The 25,000-nt window shown below is 53.0% G+C and overlaps 1 protein-coding gene across 9 annotated transcripts in view; it reads left to right on the plus strand.

Moving 5' to 3' along the window:
- The window catches only part of WNK2 (WNK lysine deficient protein kinase 2), a 130,729-nt gene that overhangs the window by 84,750 nt on the left and 20,979 nt on the right, over nucleotides 1-25,000 (plus strand). For 3 of the 9 annotated variants that reach the window (XM_078436108.2, XM_078436112.2, XM_078436114.2), the window contains 9 exons: nucleotides 8,747-9,513; nucleotides 9,789-9,858; nucleotides 11,741-11,802; nucleotides 11,892-12,571; nucleotides 14,404-14,615; nucleotides 15,463-15,651; nucleotides 16,376-16,474; nucleotides 22,017-22,061; nucleotides 23,489-23,748. In XM_078436108.2, the coding sequence (XP_078292234.2) occupies nucleotides 8,747-9,513; nucleotides 9,789-9,858; nucleotides 11,741-11,802; nucleotides 11,892-12,571; nucleotides 14,404-14,615; nucleotides 15,463-15,651; nucleotides 16,376-16,474; nucleotides 22,017-22,061; nucleotides 23,489-23,748 (2,384 nt within the window). The remainder of the gene's footprint in view (nucleotides 1-8,746; nucleotides 9,514-9,788; nucleotides 9,859-11,740; nucleotides 11,803-11,891; nucleotides 12,572-14,403; nucleotides 14,616-15,462; nucleotides 15,652-16,375; nucleotides 16,475-22,016; nucleotides 22,062-23,488; nucleotides 23,749-25,000) is intronic. The other 6 variants (XM_078436109.2, XM_078436110.2, XM_078436111.2 and 3 more) reach the window with 6 other exon arrangements.

Raw genomic sequence — 25,000 nt, forward strand, 5'->3', positions numbered from 1 at the left:
TTACAATAATTTCTAATGGATACACAATATAAAAAAGATGTACATTGTGTTACCAAACATTAAATATGTGTGCGGGAAGTAGAAGTGTGGCGTTTGGTATGCAGTTGAAGTTCCCAGCTCAAAATGGACTTATTTATAACTATATTTTTAATGTAAGGCTCATATTATCACAAATAGCTTTAGTCTGCAAAAGACAAAACAAAACATACTTCTATGAAAAATCATCAAATCACAAAGGAAGATAGCATGAGAGGAAGAAAGGAATAAAGAACTACAAAGCCAGAAAACAATGAACAAGATGGCAATAGTAGGTCCTTACTTATCAGTAATTGCTTTATTTGTAAATGGATTAAGTTTTCCAATCAAAAGATATAAACAGTATAGACTTGTAAATACCTCACTTTCAATAATGGATAGATCAGACAGAAAGTCAATAAGGAAATACTGACTGGAATGACACTGTAGTAGAACAAATGGGTCTAATAGACATGCTCAGAACACCTTCTCCCCACCCGCCCCCTGAATAGTAGCAGAACACACGTTCTTATCAAGGTGCATGGAAGATTCTCCAGGATCATTTGGAAGATCATAAAACCAGTCTTAAATTTAAGAGGACTGAAGTCACAATGTCTTTTTTGACTACATGAAGCTCTGCAGCTAGAAATCAGTAATGGGAGGGAAGCAGGAAAAGTGCAAATACATGAAACCTAAACATCTGAATAGCCAGTGGCTCAGAGAAGAAATCAAAAGGGAAATAAAAAAATACCTGAGACAAATGAAGATGGAAACATAACACACCAAAACTTAAGGGATGTGGCAAAAGCAGTTTTAAGAGGAAAGTTTATAGTGATAAAGGTCTACATTAAGAAACAAGAAAGATCTCAAACAACCTAACTTCATACCTCCAAGAATTAGAAAAAGGAAAACAAAGCCCAGAGTTAGAAGGAAGGAAAGAACAAAGATGAGAGCAGAAATAAATGGGCCAGAAAAACAACAAAATATAAATGAAATGAAGAGCAAGCTTTTTTGAAAAGGTAAACTAAATGGACGTACCTTTAGCTAGACTAAGAAAAAAAGAGGACTCAAAGTCAGAATTAAAAGATGAGACATCGGGGCGCCTGGGTGGCTTGGTCGATTAAGCGTCCGACTTCAGCTCAGGTCATGATCTCACGGTCCGTGAGTTCGAGCCCCGCGTCGGGCTCTGTGCTGACCGCTCAGATCCTGGAGCCTGTTTCAGATTCTGGGTCTCCCTCTCTCTCTGACCCTCCCCCGTTCATGCTCTGTCTCTGTCTCAAAAATAAATAAACATTAAAAAAATAAAAAGATGAGGCATCACAACAATTGATTCCATAGTAATACAGAAAATCATGCGAAACTACCATGAACAATTATATGCTAACCTATTGGACAGCCTAGAAAAAATAAAGATAAATTCCTAGACTCACACAACCTACAAAGATTGAATCATGGAACTAGAAAACCTGAATGGATCTGTAACTGTAAGGAGCTTAAGTAAGTAAGCAAATCTCCCAACAAAAGTCGAGACCACTGGTGAAGTCTACCAAACATTTAAAGACGAATTAACACTAATCCTTTTCAAACTCCTCCAAAAGTAATGAAGAGGAACATTTCCAAACTCATTTTATCAAGTCACCATTACCCTGATACCAAAGCCACACAAGGACCCCACAAGAAAATTATAGGCCAGTATTCTTGATGAATATACATGCAAAAGTTCTCAGCAAAATCATAGCAAACTGAGTTCAATAGCACATTAAAAGAATCATAACTGTTATGTGGGACTTATTCCTGAGATGCAAGGGTGGTTCAGCATAAGCAAATCATAAATGCGATACGCCATGTCAGCAGGATGAAGGGTAAAATCATAGGATCATCTCAGGTGCAGAAAAAAGCTTTTAAGAAAATTCAACATCCTTTCATGATAAAAATCACAACAGATGAGATATTAAAAGAATGTATTTTAACATAATAAAGGTCATATAGGACAAGCCAACAGCTAACGTACTCTGTGGTGAAAAGCTGAAGCCTTTCCTCTTAGATTAGGAACAAGAGAAGGATGCCCACTCATCACTTCTATTTAACATTGTCCTGGAAGTTCTAACCAGAGCAATTAGGCAAGAAAAAGAAACAAATGACATCTAAATCAGAAAGAAAGAAGTAAAATTGTCTCTGCAGATGACATAATCTTATATATAGAAACCCTTAAAGATTCCATCAAAAACCCCACAGAGGGGTGCTTGGGTGGCTCAGTCGGTTTGGGCATCCGACTTCGGCACAGGTCATGATCTCACAGCTCGTGGGTTCGAGCCCTGCATCAGGCTCTGTGCTGACAGCTTGGGGCCTGGAGCCTGCTTCGGATTCTGTGTCTCCCTCTATCTGCTCCTCCCCCGCTCACACTCACACTCTCTCTCTCGCTCGCTCTCTCAAAAATAAAGCTTAAAAAATTTTTTTAACACCCTGTTAGAATATTAATTCAGTAAAGTTGCAGGATTCAAAATCAACATGCAAAATTCAGTTGCATTTGTATGTACTAACAACAAGCTACCTGAAAGATAAATTAAGGAAGCAATTTTGGGGCACCTGGGTGGCTCAGTCGTTTAAGTGTCTGACTCTTGGTTTCGGCTCAGGTCATGCTATCACGGTTTGTGAGTTCAAGCCCCAAATTGGGCTCTGTGCTGACAGTGCACAGCTTTCTTGGGCTTCTCTCTCTTCCTTTCTCTCTGCCCCTCCCCTGCTCACACACACTCTCTCAAAATAAACTTAAAAATAAAAGAAAGAAAGCGATTCCATTTACAGTAACATCGAAAACAATAGCATATCTAGGCATATGTTTCACCAGGGAGAGGAAAGAACTATATACACTGAAAACTATGAGACACTGAAATAAATGGAAAGGCATCCCATGTTCTTGGATTGGAAGGATTAATATTGCTAAATATCCATACTATGCAAAGCCATCTATAAATTCAGTCCAATCCCTGTCAAAATTCCAATGGCATTTTCATAGAAATAGAATAAACAGTCCTAAAATTTGAATGGAATAACAAGACCCCAAGCAGCCAAAGCAATCTCGAGATGAGAAACCTGGAGGCATCTCATTCCCTAGTTTTAAACTGTATTATGGAACTTTAGTCAAAATAGTTGGGTTCTGACATAAAAACAGACACAGGCTAATGTAACAGTCATTAGTCACAGATGATCAACTAATCTGTGACAAAGGTGCCAAGTACACACAATGGGGAAGGGATGGTCTCTTCAGGAAATGATTCTGGAAAACTGGATATCCACATGTAGAAGAATGAAATTGGACCTTCATCTCCTACCACTTATAGAAATCAACTCAAAATGGACTAAAGACTTCTCAGACATGATACCATAAAACTCCTAGAAGAAAGCAGGAAAAAAGCTCCTTGACACTGGATGTGACACTAAAAACACAAGCAGCAAAAGCAAAATCATAAGTGGGATTACATCAAACTAAGAAGCTTTTGCACAGCAAAAGAATCAAAATGAGAAGGCATCCTACAGAATGAGAGGAAATATTTGCAAATCATATATCTGATAAGGGGCTAATACCTAAAATATGTAAGTAACTCACACAGCTCAATAGCAAAATCAAAAGATCCCTCAAATAATCCAATTAAAAATGGCGGGGGCACCTGGATGGCTCAGTCAGTTAAGCCTTCAACTCTTTGTTTTGGCTCAGATCATAATCTTACGGTTTGTGAGTTTGGACCCTGCATTGGGCTCTGTGCTAACAGTACAGAGCCTTCTTGAGATTCTCTCTCTGGCTCTTCCCCATTCACTCTGTCTCTCAAAAATAAATAAACTTAAAAAAAAATTTTTTTTTTTTTAATGGGCAGAGAGGGCGCCTGAGTGGTTTCATCAGTTAAGCTTTTGACTTTGGCTCTGGTCGTGATCTCACAGCTCATGAATTCGAGCCCCACATCAGATTCTCTGCTGTCAGCGCAGAGCCCGCTTCAAACTTCTCTCTCTCTCTTTCTCTCTCTCCCTTTCCCTCTCTGCCCCTTCCTGACATGCCCACACTCTCTCTCTTCTCTCTCTCAAAAATAAACATTTAAAAATAAAAATGGGCAAAGAGTCTGAATAGATGTTATTTCCAAGGAAATCCTACAGATCGCCAGCAGATATGTGAAAAGGTGCTCAGCATTACTAATCATCCGGGAAATGCACATCAAAACCACAATGAGATATCATTTCATACCTTTCAGAATGGCTTTTTTCAAAAAGACCATAGATAACACATGTTGGTAAGGATGTGGGGAGAAGGGAACCCTGTACACTGTTAGTGGGAATACAAACTGGTTAAGCCATTATAGAAAATTGTATGGAGGTTACTAAAAATTTTTAAAATAGAACTCCCATATGATCTCACAGTCCCACTTTTGGGTATAGATCTGAAGAAATCCCTATCTTGAAAAGATAGCAGTACGCCCATGTTCTTTGCAACATTATTCACAAGTAGCCAAGATGGAAGTAAGCTAAGCATTGACAGTTGAATGAATAAAGAACATGTAAATATATACAATGGAATACTATTCACCCATAAAACCAAGGAAATCCTGCCATTTGTGACAACATGAATGAACGTGGAGGACATCATGCTAAGTGAAATAAGCCAGAGGGCTAAAGACAAATACTGTATGATGTCTGGGGGAGGGGGGGGGGGGGGGCGGAATTCATACAACCAGAGAGTGGAGTGGTGGCTGACAGAGGCACAGATTAAAGGAGAAGCATGTGATCATCTCAATAGATGGAAGAAAGCATTTCATGAGATTCAAAGCCTGTTAATGACTTTAATAAAAAGAGAAGTATAAAGATGAATTAGTTTAATTTGATGAAGAATGTTTAAAAACAACAGCAGCTATTTCTCTAAAATAAGTTTTTAATGTTTATTTTTTGAGAGAGAGAGAGTAAACAGGGGAGGAGCAGAGAGAGAGGGAGACAGAATCAGAAGCAGGTTCCAGGGTCTAAGCTGTCAGCACAGAGCCCGACGCGGGGCTCAAACTCACAAACTGTGAGATCATGACCTGAGCTGAAGTCAGATCCGACTGAGCTACCCAGGCGCCCCAACAGCAAGTATTTCTTTTTTATTTTATTTTTGAGAGACAGAGACCGAGCACGAGTGGGGGAGGGGCAGAGAGGGAGGGAGACACAGAATCTGAAGCAGGCTCCAGCCTCTGAGCTGTCAGCACAGAGCCCGACGCGGGGCTCGAACTCACGGACACGAGATCATGACCTGAGCCGAAGTCAGACACTTAACCGACTGAGCCACCCAGGTGCCCCAACAGCAAGTATTTCTAATAGTGATATGTCGAATGCTTTCTTTTTTTTTTTTAATTTTTTTAACATTTATTTAGTATTGAGAGACAGCATGAACAGGGGAGGGGCCGAGAGACAGGGAGGCACAGAATCTGAAGCAGGCTCCAGGCTCCGAGCTGTCAGCACAGAGCCCGACACAGGGCTTGAACTCACAAACCGTGAGATCGTGACCTGAGCCGAAATCGGACACTTAACCGATGGAGCCACCCAGGCGCCCCTCGAATGCTTTCTTTTTGAGATAGAAAACAGATACCAATTATCACCATTTATTTTCATCTCATACTGGAGGTCTTGGTGCAGTGTGGGGTATGATATCAGGAAGGAAGAGAAGGAGAGGGGCAGGGAGCAAGGGTGAGGAAGAGGAGAAAGGGGAAAAAATAATAGAAAAGCAGCAGGACTGAAGAAGTCTGCTTCTTATAGTGAAATCTGAATTTCGGCAGAGGGGACCCAGTGTCACCTTTTGCTCCTCCAGGTGATTCCAGTCTGCAGCTAAGTTTAAGAGCCGCTTCCCTTTTTTTTGGTAAATATTTATGGAGGTTATGGTAACGGTATAATAGCTTTATTTTTCATTTGAAAAAAAATGTCATTAATCTCAAAACAAGGTTTTCCAAAGTAAATTTTGGCTTGGTACCAACTTAAGGTAGGCTTCATTCTATTTTCAATTCCAATAGTAATCACTCTTCAAGTAGAATTAAATACATAATGAATGCCACATAATAGATGCTCAGAGCTGAGTGATTATTCTGATTTTTCAATGTAATTATAAATTGGTGTTCCGTAAGTGGTGATGTTTCTTTTAACATTACTTTTTGTTAAGCATTTGGACAGAACAAGGTAACAACCTTTTACTAAGAAGCCCTTGCTATAAAATTATTGTTTTCGGTCAGATTATAATTCTTTCCAAGGAATATGTTTGTAAAACTTTTCCCACTCTGAGGTGGAAATTATCATGTGGGGTTTTTTTTTTTTTTTTTTTTTGCAGTAATTATTTCATTTTTACCTCTGACTAATGGCACTTAATTATTATTTTAAAAAGCTATAAGGATTTGAAAGGAAGAAATAAACTATCATTATTTGTTGACAAAGTGTCTATATACATGGAAATTAAAATTTAGGAAAATATTAAAATTAATAAGTGAATTTAGGTGAGGTAACTAGATGCAACAGTTTTTCTATACCAGCAATAGTTAGTAAATAGAAATTTATTACATTTCCATTTGTAGTAACATAATAATAGCAAACATGAAATAGAAATGATTCTGACAAAATAAGTCCTTTATACCCCAGACCTTTAATAAAACACTGAGAGAAACTTAAGAAATGAATCAAAAGATATATACCATGTTCATGGATTAGAAGACTCAATATGGTAAACACATTACTTTTCCCCAAATGGATTTACAGATTCATTGTGGTCTCAGTTAAAATTCTGACTTTTAATGGGCACTGACAAGTTGATTGTATGGTATTTGTGGGAATGCAAAAGCCAGGAAAAACCAAGATACCCTCTAGAGGAAGGAAAGTGTTCTGTTGAGTACTGGGACTAATTATGTAAACCCACAACTATAGAAACACTGTGGTACTGGAACAGGGGTAGACATTGAACAAGGGAGTAGAAGCACCCAGAGGTACGCCCACATCTTGATTGACAAGAATGGTCTGACTGCTAAGTGGTGATGATAGGAATGTTTTTAAAACAAAAAGGGAGGGGTGCCTGGATGGCTTAAGCGTCCAACTCTTTTTTATTTTTTATTTTTTTTATTTATTTGAAAGAGAGCCGTGAGTGGGGGGAGAGAGAGGGAGGGAGGGAGGGAGAGAGAGAGAAAATCCCAAGAAGCCTCTTCTGCTAGCATGAACCTGATGTGGGGCACAAACTCACAAACCATGAGATCATGACCTGAGATGAAACCAAGAGTAGGTCTTAACTGACTGAGCCACCTAGGCGCCCAAGCATCCAACTCTTGATTTCATTTCAGGTCTTGATCTCAGAATTGTGAGTTCAAGCCTCATGTTGGACTAGCAATGGGCATGAAGCCTACTTAAAAACAAACACAGAGTGTCTGGGGGGCTCAGTCAGTGAGGCATCTGACTCCTGATTTCAGCTCTGGTCATGATATCGCAGTTGGTGAGATCGAGCCCCGCGTCAGGTTCTGTGCTGACAACACAGAGTCTGCTTGAGCTTCTCTCCCCCTGTCCCCCTTTGTCCTCTCCCCAGCTCGCACACTCACTCTCTCAACAAACAAAACCACTTTAGGTCCTATTCCAGTTCCCAGGATGACTTGGGAGTGTGGGAGCACGAAGGCTGCTCTGGGAGGGGAACTGGCACAGGTGTGTAGGGAAGCCGGTTCGCAGCTCCTGAAGGCTGAGGCCCCTGTGACCCGGCAGCCCCGTCTGGGGTGTAGGCCCAGCACATGTGCACTGGCGTGTTCACGCTTGTGTGCTAGTGCATAGCACACAATGGCACAGGAGTCATAGGGGAGTTGGGGAGTGAAACTATGCAGACACGCATCGTGGGCGCATCTCCCAGATAAAATGGCGAGAGAAGCCAGACAGGAAAGAGTAAACAGGAGTCTGCTGATACAATAGTCAAAGTTAGAACTAAGCTGTGGTGTTCAGAGCACGTGTTTGTGGGGCAATGCCGTGAAGAAACCAGATGTGGACGTTTGTCACCGGCTTGGGGGGGGGGCAGTGTGAGTCTGGGGGTGTGGGATCCTGGCGCTCCCCCTACCCCCTTGTATTTTTGTAAGCTTTTCATTTTAGTTTGATGCAATTTTAAGTAAAGAAGAGTAGCCTCAAAGGAGAAGTCAGTTGGGGAAACAGGACAGGCTACGTTCTCTGCATATTCCCAGGCTCGGGAGCACACAGAAGCTCTGGGAGTTCCTGGGCGGGAGCCGGGGTCCCTTGCTTGGTTCCTCCCTCCCGTCAGCTCCTCCCTGAGCACCCCTTTCCAGAGGACGCTGGTGTTGGTGTCGCGTGCTTCTGACCTTATCAGGGTCTGTTCACGGGAGGTTCATGTTCCCTCTGAGGCAGCGAGTGTGTGGGGCTCGCATAGGCACTGTGCTTTTATAAGCTCATCTTACGAGTTTGTGGACTGGCTGGTGGGAAGGATACCGGAGGCATGTTTTCGTGCCACACCCCCAGCAGGTGGGGGCAGGTTGCGCCTGAGGGCTGAGTGCTCCTGAACAACCAGAGGGAAGGGGTGGGGGGTGGCAGGGGGGCATTGCTGGTGTGGGGGCCTGAGGGGAGAAGTCAGGCACACTGGAGAAGAGAAGACCAGCATGTGGGGTCTGCAGGTCATAGAAGGCATCTTTCTGGCTAGGGAAGTGCCAGGTGAACAACACCAGAGTAGGCTGGTACAGAGGCATTTTCCTATTTCTTCTAGACACAGCGCCCTGTAAAGACCAGCTGTCCTTAAAGGAAAAATCCGGCTTCCCAGCCAGTCCACAGCATCTGAGCCAAACAGGCCCCAGGGACACCCCTGGCAGTGCACCGGCCCCTTTGCTGCCATCCTCCCCTCCTGTGACTGCTCTGCCCCAGGATGCGGCCACCCCAGCCGCCAGCCCCAAGCCAGAGCCCTCAGTGGGGACTGCTGTGCAGGCAGGGGGCCCAGGGACCTCTCAGGGGATGGCCAGTGAGCGTGAGACCCCCCAGCCACTGGCAGAGACTCAAGACACCCAGCTTTCTGCACAACCCCTGGGTGCAGGTGGGGGGCCTTGTGCCCCACCTCTGGAGGCCCCCCGCTACCCCTCGGGTTTGGGAGAGCCCACCTCAGCCAGGGAGGCCATGGCCCAGGGTGAGCCCTTGCAGGCTCCGGCCCCTGCACCCAGCGCCCCCAGTGGGACCCCTCAGCCCCCCCTGGGTCAGCCCCTACCCCCGTTGCCCCCTGCAGTAGGGGCCATCAGCCTGGCCACTCCCCAGCTCCCCAGCCCCCCACTGGGGCCCACTGGGGCCCCCCAGCCACCCTCGGCCTTGGAGTCAGATGGGGAGGGGCCTCCCCCCAGGGTGGGCTTTGTGGACAGCACCATCAAGAGCCTAGATGAGAAGCTTCGAACTCTGCTCTACCAGGAGCACGTGCCCACCTCCTCAGCCTCTGCCGGGACCCCTGTGGAGGCGGGGGACCGAGACTTGACCCTGGAGCCCCAGCCCGTGGTAAGTTCCGGCCCTACTAGGGTGGCGAGCACCCCAGGCACGCAGACCTGCCTCAGTCGGCTGTGGCCGCCCCGCACTCAGGCCCACCCCCATGTTTTACAAAAAGTGGCTCATCTGGGGACTTGGGGAGTGTGTGTGCAAGGTCGGGACCTGGTCTGGACGGCCCCGGTCAGGGTGGCCTGGGGAGGAGCCCAGCCTTCATACAGAGGGGATCTGCAGGTCTCTGCACGCATCACCAGGAGAGACTTAACGGCTCTCTCCATTTCTTCCACCAGCCGGGAAAGTCAGAAACAGCCCCTGGGCTGGGGGCCGCATTGGAGCAGGCTGGGTCCTCGCCATTGACAGGTAATGAGCCCCAGGTCACCTGCCAGACCCCCCAGTGCTTTCAAGGTGCATCCCGCGTCTCTACCCTTCATCCCTATAGCATCTTGGGTGGGACTCAGGCATAGTGGGAGCCCATCGTGATGCGTTAGTTAAAGCCCACTGTGTTCTAACAGAGCACATGCTCAGGCCCCAAGGTGAGAAAGGGCTTTGTAGAAACAGCTGGGCTGGGTGTCAGGTGGTGCTCAGGGACTGTCCAGCTGCCCAGTGCTCTCCATGCGCTCTGGCAGGCATCCCTGAGCCCCGTGTTCTTTAGAAGGTTACAAGATGCGGGAGCTTGTTTGGGTAGAGTGCAGGGCTGGGGCTGAGAGTTTCCAGCTGTCCGTGGAAGCTGCCGGCCTGGGGCCAGCAAGTTCCTGCTGTGGAACTTCCTCTGAGCCTCCTGGGTGCTGCGGGTCTCTGTGGGAGCTCTTGTGGTTCTCATTTCATTACCTGAACACCTGTGTGTCAACCCAAGGGGGTGGGTCTGACCTTCCGAGGTGGGGTTTCTTGGCCTGGGATTCCTCGGGAGATCAGCAAGATAAAGGTCCAGCCGACCTTGTGACCGGACCCTGGGTTTGTGTCAGCGGCAGGTGAGGCCCCAGTTGGCAGAGTGAGGGGAGTGGCCTACTGGGCCTCTGGATACTGCATTCATAGGTGTCACACTGTCGAGGGATGGGGACAGCTGGCACAGGAGTCAGAAGCCCCAGCACGTGTTTACCTGCGAAACGGAGGTTCAAGCAGGAATGCCCCGGGGGAGAAAGTAAGACGCTGTCCCTGAGCGCCTGCTCCCTCTTCTGACCTCTGCGCATGAGAAATGTACCATGGGTCCCTTCTGAGGCATCAGGGACTTCAAATGCTGTAGCCACTCCCAAGCCCACTCCTCACAGAGTGCAGAGCTTGTCGGGGAACCGTAAGGAGACATGGTCAGCATTTCTGGTGGTCAGAGCTGTCTGGAAACAGGGAGTGTAGAGTGAACCCCTGTGCCTGGAGGTGTGCAAAGAGAGGGCAGATCCCCCACTGCAGGGATGTGATGGGGGGGCATCAGGCACTGCCTGTAGGTTGGGGGTGTGTGACATTTGGGTCTGGGTCTCCCTGGGAATCTGCAGCAGCAGCCCCCCCAACCTTGCCAGAGGCTCTCACCCCTGCGGCAAGCACGTCAGTCTGGCTGTGGGCTGACACAGCCCCTGCCTGCCTGTGGCTTGCTTTTGCCACGTGCGGGCCCGGCTTGGGCCTGTCTCCCACACGTCAGCTCCTCCTGCTCCACCACTCGGTGGTCCTGGGAAAGGGGGTCAGAAGTACCACCCTGCATCCATGCTCTGTAGATGGGGAAGCTGGGATAGCTTCAGATGATGCGGGCCTTCCCTAGACGCTGAGCCATAGAGTTAAGAACTGGCCCTATTGATGCAGGACCTCGTGAGGCCCTTTTATCATCGGATTTGATGGGGAGTCCTTCAGGTGTATAAAGATGACAGGTGAGATGGTAGTGACATCAGGTGTGCAGAGATGACCCGTGACACAGATTGGCACTGTCAGGTGTTAGAAGTGACAGGTGGCACAGGTGATGGCCATCAGGTGTGCAGAGGGTGGGGCAGTGCCCCAGGTTCTGGAGCAGGTGCCTCCAGGGACCTGAGAGGTGTCAGGCTGAACCCTCCTCCCTTCCCCGAGTCATTGGGTGTCTCCTAACAAGAAATGGGGTCAGGGCCTCCTGGAGTGTTTATAGTTTTCCTAGCTGCTGAGCACGTGCGGTACATCCCCCTGCCCTGGGTGGAGGGCTTCCCTTCCACTGATCCAATTCAGCTAGAGGGCTCCTACTCCTGCCCTTGCCCTCTGCACCGACCCAGTAACGACTCTGACATTCCTACAGCAGAATCATCTTTGAGCCAAGTGACAACCTCAGGTTTGCCCCCGGCGCCAGGTGCCCCCCAGGTAAGGAGTGTTCTCCCAGGCACCTGGCTGGTGGGGTTTCCTCTCTGCTGCTGTGTGGTGGAAACTTCTCCTTTCCACTCCTTGTCCAGGATGCCCCTGCTTCTGCCTTCCCTGCACTCCTGGAGCCCGCAGACCAGAGCAGTGGGGTCCCGGGGGAAACTTCAGCCAGGCCCACACCGGGGATGCAGACGGAAGACAGCCGGGCCAGCCACCTGCAGACGCAGGGCACTCTGGCCGCAGGGTCCCCACAGAAGCATCCAGGGCAGCAGGACGGCAGCTCACCAGCCAAAACTGTGGGCCGGTTCTCGGTGGTCAGCACGCAGGACGAGTGGACCCTGGGCTCCCCCCACAGCCTGCGGTACTCGGCGCCGCCAGACGTGTACCTGGAGGAGGCCCCCCACAGCCCCGACATGAAGCTGGCCGTGCGGAGGGCGCAGACAGCCTCCTCCATCGAGGTCGGCGTGGGCGAGCCGGTGTCCAGCGACTCCGGGGACGAGGGTCCGCGCAGGCGGCCCCCTGTGCAGAAGCACGCCTCCCTACCCAGCAGCAGTGGCGTGGCCAGCGACTTCGTGAAGAAGGCCACCGCCTTCCTGCACAGGTCCCCACGGGCTGGCTCCCCGGGCCCGGAGACGCCCGGCAGGGTGGGCGTGAAGGTGCCCACCATCAGTGTGACCTCCTTCCACTCCCAGTCGTCCTACATCAGCAGCGACAACGACTCGGAGATCGAGGACGCCGATATCAGGAAGGAGCTGCAGAGTCTGCGGGAGAAGTAGGTCCTGAGAAGTGGCTGCAGGGGTGGGCGGGGAGCGGTGCTGCCTGTGCTGCGGACCCTGGTCTCCTGCGGTAGCTCTCACTGGGCTCACTGTCTCCCCCAGCGAGTGTGACTTGCTCCACTGTTTTGGGGACACTGCGCAGAAGTGGCAGATACTGGAGAGAAGCCTCACAGGCTTCTGCCGTCCCGTAATTCCTTCTGCTGGGTTGCGCAAGCCCTGGGGAGAGAGAGCAACACATTACCTCAGCATGCCTGCCCCGGCCCTGCCCCACTCTCCTCCCACCTGCCTCGGCCCCACCCCACCCCCAACCTTCCGAGGCCCCGCCCCACTCTCCTCCTACCTGCCTCGGCCCCACCCCCCCAACCTGCTGAGGCCCTGCTTTACTCTCCTCCCACCTGCGCCCCCCCCTTGCCTCACCCTCCCCCACTTGCCCCAGCCACTGAGTTGGGCCCAGCCATAGGAGACCTGCTGACAGCCGAGTGCTGGCACTCAGCAGCCACTAGATTTGGAGGCACGCAGGGAGGTGCCTGATCCAGTGACAGTGTGTCCTTGTGGGGCGTGTGGGGGGTCTCCTCTGTACACTCTCACTGGGGGATGGTTGCCCTGGGAGCCTGCGGGCCGCAAGAGTAAGGGGAACCAAGAGGCAGCCGCCCTCTCTGGGGGGGGGGGGGCTGTGTAGGGGTGGGGAAAAGGAGGGCGCCGGGCCTGGGGTGGGAGTGGGGTGAGTTGCAGAGGTTCCTCCAAGAGAGGAATTTGGGTAGTCTGAGGAAGGGAAATCAGGGCTAACAAGTCTAGGCTCTTGCCTGGGAAGGGGCCCTGGGCTTTGAGGCACCTGCTGCAGGCCCTGGGGCAGGATCCTCAGATTGGGGGTCTCCCTAGGTCCTCCTGAGGCATCCCCCTGCCCTTCAACAGTGTCACCTCAAAATATCACCCCTTCAGAAGCTAACTTGATGCAACAGCACTTTGCTGGCTAGGGTCATCTTTCTGAGGTCTGGCAGGCATTGAAGATAGTGAAATCAGAACTTGCTTCCCGTTGTCCAACCATATGCAGCAGAAGATGGGTCAGGGCTGTGGCTGAGGGGCTGGGCCCCTGGCCTGGGCAGCCAGGCCCATCATACATCTGAGGGGCTGGCATCAGGCCCAGATGGCATGCAGGCGGGTGAGTGGGCAGGTGAGCAGTGGCTGGCGGCTGGCCCAGCGGGTCCCCAAGGAGGGTCCTTCTCTGGCTTGTTCGAGAAACTTCCCTTGCCCACAGCTAGTAATTGCACCTGTGTCTTCACGGCAGCCTCACACCCGTGTGGCCAGGGGGTGGTGGTGTCTGTGCTGGGAGTCCCCACCCTTGCTCACGTGGACATGCTCTCATCTGTGATGCCTCTCCTATGGTTTCCCCACTCAGAGGAGGTGCCATTTATTTGCTGGAAGTGCTGAGGCAGCCTCTCAGTTCTGAATGCCGATCGTTTGCTCTTCCTCTGGGCTTGGGTGTCGGGTTTGTACCACGAGCGTAAATGTGTGGGGTTGTTCGTGTCCCGCTCCCCAGCCACTCAAAGTGGCAGCGTCACGAGTCTAGACACCTGAACCCTCGAATCCCCTCGGGCTCTGTCTCCTACCTCTTGGTGGTGTTGGGGGTGTTCATGCAGGAGACCCCCGGTGGGGCCCACTTGGTCCTGATGGAGACCCAAAGTCTTCAGTGCCCCTGTTTCCTCGACGTGGTCCATCTGTCCTGGAGCCCCACTGCTCACATCCTTGCCATGCCCTGAGGGCTCTCCTGGATGGGCCTATGTGCCGGAACCAAGCAGGGTGCCCACCCGCCCTCCCTCCCCTCCCGCAGGCACCTGAAGGAGATCTCGGAGCTGCAGAGCCAGCAGAAGCAGGAGATCGAGGCCCTGTACCGCCGCCTGGGCAAGCCGCTGCCCCCCAACCTGGGCCTCTTCCACACGGCCCCTCCCGCCGGCCGCAGGAGGAAGAGCAGGAGCAAGCTGAAGGCAGGGAAGCTGCTCAACCCGCTGGTGCAGCAGCTCAAGGTCGTGGCCTCCAGCACAGGTCTGTGCCCTCCCGGCTCCGGCAGGCTGGGGCCGGGACCCGAGTGGGGCAGGCGGGAGGCAGGCGCCCGCACCCAGAAGAGCACTTCTTCGATCTCCTTTCACTGGAGCGGGAAGCCTTTGTAGGTGTGAAGGGCCGGGGTGTCGCCAGGCCCACCCTGAGTGCGCAGGCCTGCTCTGGGGCTGCCTGGGGACTCGTGTATGAGGCAGGAGGCGGTTCAGGGTCTCTCCCCCTCAGCCCACCTCCCTGCAGGGTGCCACCTGGCTCGGGGCGTTTCCTCTGGCCATTTCTCAGGCACCGGTCACCTGCTGAAATTGAGGGTGGAGCAGCTGCCTTTTGGTGGTTGGGGGGGGGCGGCTGGGGAGGACACCCGGGCACCGAGGGTGCGCTGGAAACCCAGTGAGTTGGGATCCCCGGTGTGTGCCAGGTGGGAAGCCAGCCGAGAGCGGAGTGTGAGCCCACCCTCTCGGTATCACGGATAACCCACGGGGTGCGTGTCCGTGAACTGCAAGAAGAGTTACGCAAATTATACGAATTCCAGGACGATTCCTAAAGCCAAGTGGAAACTAGTCAGAGTGAGCAGGTCGTACAGGCCTCTTGAGCCCTGGTGTGCCTCTCCTGGTGTGCCGTGGTCCTTGCACAGTGCTGGCGACTGGTGGAGGCTGTGGTCATTTTCTCTGATCTTCCTGACGCCCGCGCTCGGGTGACCGGGCCACGTGCCCAGTGCCTGCAGGGACTCCACTTCCCCAAGGTCACCCAGCAACGAGCAGGGAGGACAGATGCACCCCGCGCTGGCTGGTCTGACCCGCAGCGCCTCACTGTGCCTGTCACCCCTTATTCCCCCCAGGTCACTTGTCAGACTGCAGCAGAGCCCCTCCTGCTAAGGACCCTGCCCAAGCCGGGGCAGGGCCCGAAGCAGCTTCAGACCCGTGTGGGAAGGCAGTTCAGACCCAGCAGCCTTGCTCGGTGCGGGCCTCCCTGTCTGCAGACATCTGCTCCGGCTTAGCCACTGACGGAGGCGGAGCGCATGGCTCAGGTGATTCCCAGCTTGCCCGTCTCTGAGCATGCGCTAGCTGCGTAGGGCCCCTGTGGTGTCAGAGGGGCATGAGCGGCGGCAAGGGCCGCCCACAGCCTCTCGAGGATAAAAACCAGTAGAGGTAGCCTTTGAGTAAAGACAGTGGGTAGCCCACCCATCATCGAGTCTCGCTGTGTAAGGCTCAGAGGGAGGCGTGCTCTGCTAGAGCCGGCCCGGGGAAGGCGCCAGGACCCCCTGGTCACGTGTGGGGTGCGTGCTCTGCGCCGGTTCCCAGGCCCCGGCCTGCCCTGCCCCGCCCCGCTGCCCACTACACACGGGTCCTTCCGTCAGGAGGGACGGCTAGGGGGATGAGGGCACGGCCCCTCGAGCTGGGAGTCCGCCTTGAGGAGGAAATGCTCGTCACCTCGGCCGTGGGCGCAGTAGCCGCGTGAGGAGGGGCTCCATCCCCGCCATCTCTGTCCAGAGAAGTCGCGGTGACCGCTGCTGGCGCCCACCCCCGCCCGCCCGCCCGCCCCGCACGCTCTCCCAGGGTCCGCTTCTCTTGTGCTCCAGCGGTGCCTCCTTTCCATTACGTGGTCGGCGGCTGTGGTCCTCCGGGCTGGGCTAGGTGGAGCCGTGGATGCTAAGTGACGAGGCTGATGTGGCTGGTGGTGTGTAGCAGGAATCCCAGAGACTGTACTTGATGCCTGTCTCTTTGTTTTCTTCCCTCTATATTCATTTGCAGGCTGGACGGTTTACCACCCAACGTCTGAGAGACTGACCTATAAGTCTAGTAGCAAACCTCGCGCTCGATTCCTCAGTGGACCCGTGTCTGTGTCCATCTGTCTGTATTTGTTCTTTGTATTTTATCACCTCCTGGCCCTTGGTTTCTCCCCGCCCCTCCCCGTCTTCATTGCCTTCCATACATTCTGTAGGCTGCCTCCCCCTCCCCACTGAAGTCACCTACTTAATATCAAACACAGACCCCTGCCCGCACCCGCCCTCTCGGCCCCAGAAAGCGCCAGTGCATGCCCTCGGCTCATGGCCGGCACTAAAAGCATGTGCAGCGGCTTGCCCACTCCTGGCCTCGGGCACCTGGCCCCCCAGACCCCCAAAGTGCTCTGCGTTTTTCTCCTCACTCGTTTGTTTAACTTATTTTTTATGTTGGACGTAGTTTTATTTCTGTTGCGATTGTGGTGCACATATACGTCCGCTGTCCCCAGTTCCAGTGACAACAAAAAGACAACCCCGGCCTTCTCTAGACGCATGGTGTGTTTCACACGTGTCTGGATTCTGAAGACATGCATGTAGTGAGCGGAGACAGTTCTAGAAGGTCACCGGAGGGTGTAACTTTTGTGCGAGGGCCACAACACAGCACTCGTTGCTGTTGCCCCACCCCCACGCCCTGCATGTGCAAAGGCTGAGAGAAAGGTGCTCCAGCTAGGTGGGCCCACCCCTCCCTCCACTCCGGTCACCTTGGGAACCCATCAGCGTCCCCAGAAAGCCCCAGCCTCCGCTGTGGCTGTCTCTCTGGCCTGGCCCCTCCTGGTCTCTAGCTGGAGCACTTTACTTGGTGTGCCCTCTCCTCCCACAGCCCTCAGACACGAAGTCAGCTACCCAGCTCCTCGGGGCTGTGCTCACCCAAACCTTCGTCCCGGTCACCCTCTGGCTCCTGGGATGCCCTGCTGGCACCCAGGACTCCTGTCCGGGAAGGGAGTATCTGCTCAGGGCCATCCAGAATTACTTCATCCCTTGGAACAATTGGAAAATGAATCCAAAGCTGTGGGGTTTTCAGGTTTTTGTTTCTGAACACAAAAATTAAGCTTTGTATCAAATGGAAATGGTGGAAATGCTGGTTTGGGGCACGTGGCTTTTTGCTGGTACAATAAAGATACATTGTGTTTGTCAGGACCTGAGGCCACGTCCACAGTGGGCATTTGTCCCCATCAGAGGGGCCATGTCACCCTCCCCCAGGCAGGACAGGGTAGAGGCACAGAACCTCCTAGAGATTCCCAGGGACTGTTTAGTAACAGGTGCCCCACCTGAGCTGCTGGTTGGTTTTGAGCTGGTGGTGGGCAGGGGAGGGCAAGGTCTGAGTGCATCCTGCTCCCTGCATCACTTGCTGGCTCTTTTCTGTCCCAGTGTGCGTGGCTGTCTCCTGAGACCATGGCATCAGGGCACATGGGTCCCCAGGCATCTCCCGGTCACATGACTGACCGCGGCCTGCTGGGAACATGTGGGTCGGACACAGGAAGCAGGTTAGAGTAGGTGGTGCTTTCCCTGGGGTCCCCTGGTGTGAGTGATCAAGTGCCACGTGCTCCTTCAAGGTTTGTGCCCACGTGGTCCTGCATTCATTTTTAAGAGTTTCCATTTGTTTTACTGTTATTATTCCAAGATAAAAAAAAAAATGGGGAGGCACAGTAAGGACAAATGGTCTAGCTTTTGTTTCCGTCTCTGCGGCTAAGAGGAAAGGGACATGTGAGGCATGGCTTGGTGGTACACGGGGCTCCTGGCCTGGGTGGACCTGATTTTAGGTGGTTGGGCCCAGTGGCCTTGCTGTTTTCACAACAGCCCTCTGCAGGCACTCCTTGGCTGAGCTCTTTGCTGTCCTGGCCACGGTGTGGCCCCCACAGGCCCTGGGGGCATGTGAAGGTGTGTCCTTCCATGCCCGGTGCCCTGGTGTCCGCCCAGCCTGCCAGCCTACTCCTGGAGCTGGAGCTGGCTGGTTCCTGGGTTACTAAGGAGCTCGGAGGCCTGAGGAGACCACAGGCACCTGTGAAGGTCTGGAGGAAAAAGTCTGGTCACAGTCCTGAGGGCTGAGAGGTGGCAGAGAGGAGGTCTGAGGCGCAGGGCTGTGGGAAGACCCTGAGGGTGGGGCCCGCTCTGGGGGCCTGGTCCTGGAGTCCAGGTCAGCAGCAGGGGGAGGGCTGCAGCTGTGGGCTCATCTGGCCTGACCTGCAGGAAGAGATGAAGGCTAGAGGTTTTCTGTTTGCCGCCTTGCACCGAATAGGAGACCAGGCTCTAGGAAAACAAAATCTTGGTTAAGTTCTGAAGTACACAAAGAAGGTCCCCAATTGTGTGACACTCAGAGACCATGAGAGCATCCAGGCTGGGTCAGAGATGAGCAGGGGTGGAGGCGCAGGCAGCTGCAGGTGACTAGGAGGGGACCCCTCACGGGACAGGTGTTCAGCCCCAGGAAGGAGAGCGTGCAGAGAGCGAATCCTGGGCACTGCTTCGGGTGGGCACGTGGACAGGCCCGCTGTTGGGAGGGAAGGGCCCACGGCAACACAGATGGGGTGAAGCCCTGGGCAGACCCCTCCTTGTGGCTGATGGAAGGTTTGGGGAAACTCAGGGAGCATGTTTTGGGATTCAGAGGCTGTGGTTGGGTCGCAGCAGTATCTGGGGGTCAGAAGCTGCTGTCAGACCTGTTGGCCCTCCTTCTCTCTGGCTCCAGTCCATGCGACTGGATTAGGTGCCGATGCTTCTGGAGCCTCTCTGCACACAGACCTTTGGGGTCTGCTTTGTTATGTTCTCACGTGTCCCATCAGCCTGTCATCCGTGCCACAGCAAGTCTGTCTCCGGGACACCCGAGGAGGCTGCCACTGCGTGGCTGCCAAGGCCCTGTCCTCACCCTTCCTGGGGGGATCTGCTGCAGGGGTGTGGGAGAGGGCCTTCGGGCAGGGGAGGGCAGCCAAGAAGGAGGCCACCCCCCATGGAGGCCTCCCCAGGCTGGACTGTCCCTGGGGCCGTCACCCCAGGGCAGGGCAGAGCTGGGATGTGTCCCATTTCATGCTTCAAGGACAAGTTTTGGCACTTTGCTCAGCAGTATGAGGACTTGGTGGCTCATTCCAAAGAAGCCCTGAGTGGCATTTTGGTGCTGGTTGCTCATTTTGTTTCCGGTGCCAGATCCAAATGTCTAACGCCACTGGTCCAGGAGAGGGACCCGTGGGTGGGAGGCATGCCTCTCGTCATGTGGCAGGCAGGGGCTGCTGTCCCCGAAGCTCCCTGTGAACCTCATTGGTTGTCTGAATGCTGTGGTAAAAAGCAAGTGTGGTGATGGCCACTGGGCTGGCCCACTTCTTAAGAGATCTGTCTGTGGCAGATACCTTTGAGGCATCTGCCTGGAAGCCCGGTGAGGGTGTGGATGCTGGCAGGGCTGGTTGTCCTTGCCTGGGGAGGGATTTGGTGGGGGGGGGGGGGGGAGGGCTTCCTGAACGAGGCCTGGGCACTGCATGAGACTTCTGGCCCAGTGGGATGTGTGTGCAGCATGAGGACAGGACATGGGGTCATCCTGTGTGTTGCCCATTCAAAGCCTGGGAGAACAGCTGGGAGAGGCTGCGTGGCTCTCCACCTCCACCCCTAACCACCTGGAAGCTTCTCCAAGTAGTTCTGGGGCCTTGAAGTTGGCTCTTCCCAAGACCTTGGGTAAGGACAGTAGTCCTGCAGGGAGGGGAGACCTGCCCTCATGCCCCCTGTGGGTTTCCTTCGGGTCCCATGTATCCCCAGCACCCTTGCAATGCTGCCTTGTAGCCTGATGGAGGGGATGAGAGGAGGGCTGGGTGGAGGCACATTAGTCAGCCATCTGTGTAGTGGGCTTCAAGGGCAAGGCACTGGGGAAGAGACTCAGGGGACCCCCGAGGAGGGACAGGGTTGTGGTGTGAGTGGAGGGCTGGTCATCAGACCTATGGCCTATGCTTGGCCGCAACTCTGCACTGCACTGGCTGCCATGACTCTGACGTGAAGGGCGCCGAATCCGGTCGGTCTTTGTTTAAAGGTTCACCTTGAGGGCAGGGAGTGTGCTCTGGTCCCTGTGGGCCATGTCTAGTGAGGGTGTGGAGGCCTCTGTGGGCCAGTATTGCTCTCCAGTCCGAGCATGGTGTCTGGTGGCCAATGGCCTTGGCTCTGGGTTCCCAGCGAAGTCTGGGGCCCTGATCACGGGCCCAGGCTTCCTCTGGTGGTTCCTGGCAGGCAGCTCCTGTGGCTGCCTGAGTGTTCCTGTCATGAGGATGGCGGGAATCAGCCCCGAAAGAATCCTCTTCTGTCAGGCTGTGGGGACCTGGCTGGCCAATTGATTCCATGTCCTGGTGCTGCAGAGACCCAGAGGGAGCTACAACCACAGGATCCAGACAGGGACGTCTGTGCCTTAGCTGGGGCCCCGCACAGTCATAGAGCTTGGGACCCTCGTTCCCTTGTGCTGTGGAGCCCCCTGAGGGCCCTGTGCTCCCAGTAGGGTTCCACGTCAGGAACAGACCAGCAAAGGCCCTTCACTGCTGCTACCAAGGGACGACTGGCCTGGACCACTCCTGCCCAGCCCTTTTGTTTTTATTTGCACATTACAGACCCCACCAGAACATCACCTCCCTTTCCACCACATCAGCCTCTGAGCACACACGGGATAAACCAAAAAAAAAAGAACGACTCAGCTGGAGCCTGGGCCGACCTTTGTGCTCTGCTCACACCCAGAGGCGGTGGCGTCTTACCTTCCTCGGCAAGGGTGCAGGGCACCCTCAGGAAGTGTTCTGCTCTGGCAAGGGCCTGGGGCAGGAGCACAGACCCTCTGTGATAGCGCAGCCTTGCTGAGTGACCTTGGGGACTCCTGAGCTGTCCTTGCCTGTCCCATTGTGCCTGCCCAGCTCCCTGAAGGGCCAGCTTGTCTGCCCTCCAAGTGGGCACTGACCATCAAGTTGTGCCAGACACCACGGACAGCCCCTGGGACCGCAGGGCCTGGCGCTTAGTGGTGGTCTCATGACAAGCCTCACCCCGTTCTGGTGGACGTGGGCTACCAGGTGAGGCAGCAGCATTGCAGAAACTTGGGTCCAGCCCTGATTCCCACCTTTGTAGATAGGTGCCCTCTGTGTCCACCACTGGTCTGGTCAGGGAAGCCGCCTGGGATCTGGGATTGGCCTCAAACCTGCAAAACAATGTATCTTTTTGCACTTGGAAAACAAACCTCCCATGGGCCTAGCTTCCAGGCAAAGCCGGCGGCTCCACTGAGCTCTCCTGGCTGACTTTTAGTGGGTTTTCTGCCTCGATCTGCAGTGGGGCTGCAGAAGCCTTTTGTTTAAAAACCAAGTGGTATGCTTTGCTTTTTTTGTTTTTTCTTTTCTTTTCTTTTTTTTTTTTTGAATACGCTTTGAAAGACACACTCACTTCTACCTGAAGCTTGGGGCCTGGTCCTGCACCTGAGCCCCTCGGCGAAGTTCACGTGAGCCCGCACACTGACTCGCGGTCACCCGGTTAGCCCAGGTGGCCAGTCCCCTCTCTGAATCGCTGGCCTCTGCTCCTCCTTGCACACTGATGACTTGTGCTTAGTGTGGTGGCCTGTCCCCCGTGTGTGCTGTCCTGCCTAACCCTGTGGTCTTGTGTCGTTTCTTCTTCCCTTGCAGGGTCTGCCCTGAAGCGTCTCTGTCTAGGCAAAGAGCACAGCAGTCGTAATTATCGGGTTTTTTACCCCTTGTCCGCTCTCCATCGCATGGGCTTTCATGTGGCTAGTGCGCATCGGGGGCTCCATGGCCGGCGGGCGGGCGTGCTTGCATCTGCTCCGCGCCCACCCACCCAGGGCACCGCTTTCCCTCGGCCTGGAGGGAAAGCGACCCGTGGGCGCCCCCTCGCGTCTCCATAGCTCCTAGAGTCTGCGTGTCCTGGCCGGTTGACGTGCACTCTCCTTGCCCAGAATGTCCACACGTCACCAATCGTTATATTGGCTCCTTTTCCAAAACCGCAGGGATGAGTATGTCCTTGAAGTGCTAAACATGAGTGTCCCCGAGGAGAGATGCCCGGATGAAATGGGTATCAGTCCACCTGGGCCGCCCACCACCCTCACCTTCCACCATATTTTTTTTTCTCCTTTTTTCTTCTCTGGCTGAAACATTCATGTAGAAATAGCTCTGTGTATGTAAGATTCCATCACTAATGTTTAACTGTTTGTGTCTGTGCTTTTTCATTGCTAGCTACTGTGACTACATTTTGTAACGGCTTGTTTGAAGAGATGGTCATTATGCTGCTTTTTGAATGCAGAAAGATTTTAAATTGGCTTATGCAGAATTGCCAACCAGAAACTGTATGTTGCGGTGGGGTCAGGACACAATTTAAAAGAATTAAAAAGTCCCATTTTGGTCACTTAAAAATAATCTTCCAGTGAAGTGGGTGAGTGTGATGTCTTCACCAAGCTCCACCTGAACCGCAGCCCCCAGGCCTTCCTGGCAGCTGGGCCTCCTGGTTCCTGCTCCACCCCACAGATGGCTCCAAACTTGGGGGCCACGGTGGAAGGCTTTGAGTGTTTCTACCCTTTAGTAATACCTTCCCTACATGTGCTGGTGAGGAGAGGCACAGTTTTGTGTCTTAAATTCGAAACCACTCAGCCACTAACATTCTTGCACAGGCATGCTGACGACCCAGCCTATTTAGCATTTTCCCTCTTCCCTTTGCTGGGTGGACAGCAGGAGCTGCCGTGGGCTGAGCACTCAGCCTGCAGCATTGACACGTTTCCCTGGAGTGCTTGTGTTCGAGCGCAAAGGCCTTGGGATTTTGCCCCCAGTTTTCTGAGCCTCCTCACGTAGGAGTCTGGGGGTCCTAGGCAGCGTGGGCACAGAGTGGATGCTGAGTAAGCCTGCCAGCTGCTTGGGTCCTGTCCTCTGGCCCAGCTCAGAAGGGTGACAGCTGCCTAGCATAGCCTGGTCCCCTGTGGCCTGTGAAAATGTTCCAAAGTGTCTAAAACTGGCACACGGGTCCCAAGATGCAGACCATCTCCTGAAGCAAGGTGTTGCCTGGCCTAAGCAAGACCACTGTATGAAAGACTGCAGCTGGCCGGTGGCGCTGTGTGCAGTGTCACCAACCTGGCATGTGTGTGCTTCCCCAGGGTCTTCCACCAGCAGCCTGGTCCCGGGCCCTGAGCCGGGCCCCCAGCCCACCTTGCACGTCCAGGCACAGGCGAACAACAGCAACAACAAGAGAGGCACCTTCACGGATGACCTGCACAAGCTGGTGGACGACTGGACGAGCAAGACGGTGGGGACCACCCAGCTGAAGCCCTCGCTCAACCAGCTGAAGCAGACTCAGAGGCTACACGGCATGGAGGCCCCGGCGGGCTGGTCCCCAGCCACTGGCGAGACACGGGCTGTAAGTGGGGTGCTGCGGGCACAGGCCACCCAGGCGGAAGAGACGGGGTGGGAGCGGCCCCCGGCGTCGGGTGCTAGTTCTGGTGCACCCAGCCTGTGTGGGGCACAGTGAGGAACTGCCATCTGGTGCTCTGTCGTGCGATGCCTTCCTGTGACAGGGCTAGGCTGACTTGACAGCCTCCCTGGAAGAGCGTTCCCTTCTTGGTCTTGAGGAGCCTGTGCAAGATTGTGTTGCTTCTTCCTGAAGTGTTTAGCAAAGTTCACTGGTGAGCCCATCTGGCCTGGGAGTCCAGTTTTGGAATCAGGGAAGTTTCCCCTGTGACCTTTTATTTTGAAAAATTTCAAACATACGGAAGTGTCGGAAATTGCACAGTGAACTTTAGTTTGCCCCTGGCTGCATGCTGTGGCTGACATCTTGCTGTGTTTCTCACACATCTCTCCATCCCCTGAGGGTAAAGTTTTCCTTACGGATTCAATTTCTTTGATACTTTTAGTGCGATTGGATTTTCTGTTTTCTCTTTCTGTTAAGCCCTGCTTTTCTAACATTTGGTAGATACCTAAATTTATCTTAAGTTTTCAAATTAGTTGGCGTGGAGCTGCTCATAATATCCTGTCTTCACAGTTTGCAGTGATGTCTTATTTTTCACTTCTGATGTTGGTGAGTTCCCCCAGCCTCCTTGTGCAGCTTCCTTAGGAGTTCATAAATTTTATTAGTCTTCTCAAAGAAGTCGTTTTGGCTTTGATGGTATTCTTTATGTGTCACCAGTTTCTCTTATTATCTCCTTCCTTCTTTCTATGTTTGGGCTACTGTTTAAGTTCTAGAAAGTTTCTTGAGATGTGCAGGTCATTGATTACTGGTCTTTCCTGTTTAATAATATAGACATTCAATCTATAAAAATTTATCTCGTGGTTCTAGCTGCATCCTAAAGGTTTTGCTGTACAGCATTACAGTTGAAACTATTTTGTAATTTCCACTGTGGTTTGAAGTAATATAGTTATTAATTTTCTCACTTTTTAGCCCAAGTGCACTGTGATAAAAGAACAAACTTCTGGTGTTTTTGGTCCTTTAAAATTTGCTGGGCCTGGCTCTTTGGCCCAGTTGTCATTCAGTCTTGCCTGCAGCTGCCCCAGTGCTTGAGGCAGCTTCCGCATTCCTGCCACACACACTGTGCCCTGGCCTCCCTGTATCCTCTGAGTGGCGAATGACAGTGGCTCCCTTCTGACAGCTGCAGCCCTGACTCCTCAAACCCACT

Source organism: Panthera onca, chromosome D4 (assembly GCF_046562875.1).
Source record: "Panthera onca isolate mPanOnc1 chromosome D4, mPanOnc1 haplotype 2, whole genome shotgun sequence".
Lineage (NCBI taxonomy): Eukaryota > Metazoa > Chordata > Mammalia > Carnivora > Felidae > Panthera > Panthera onca.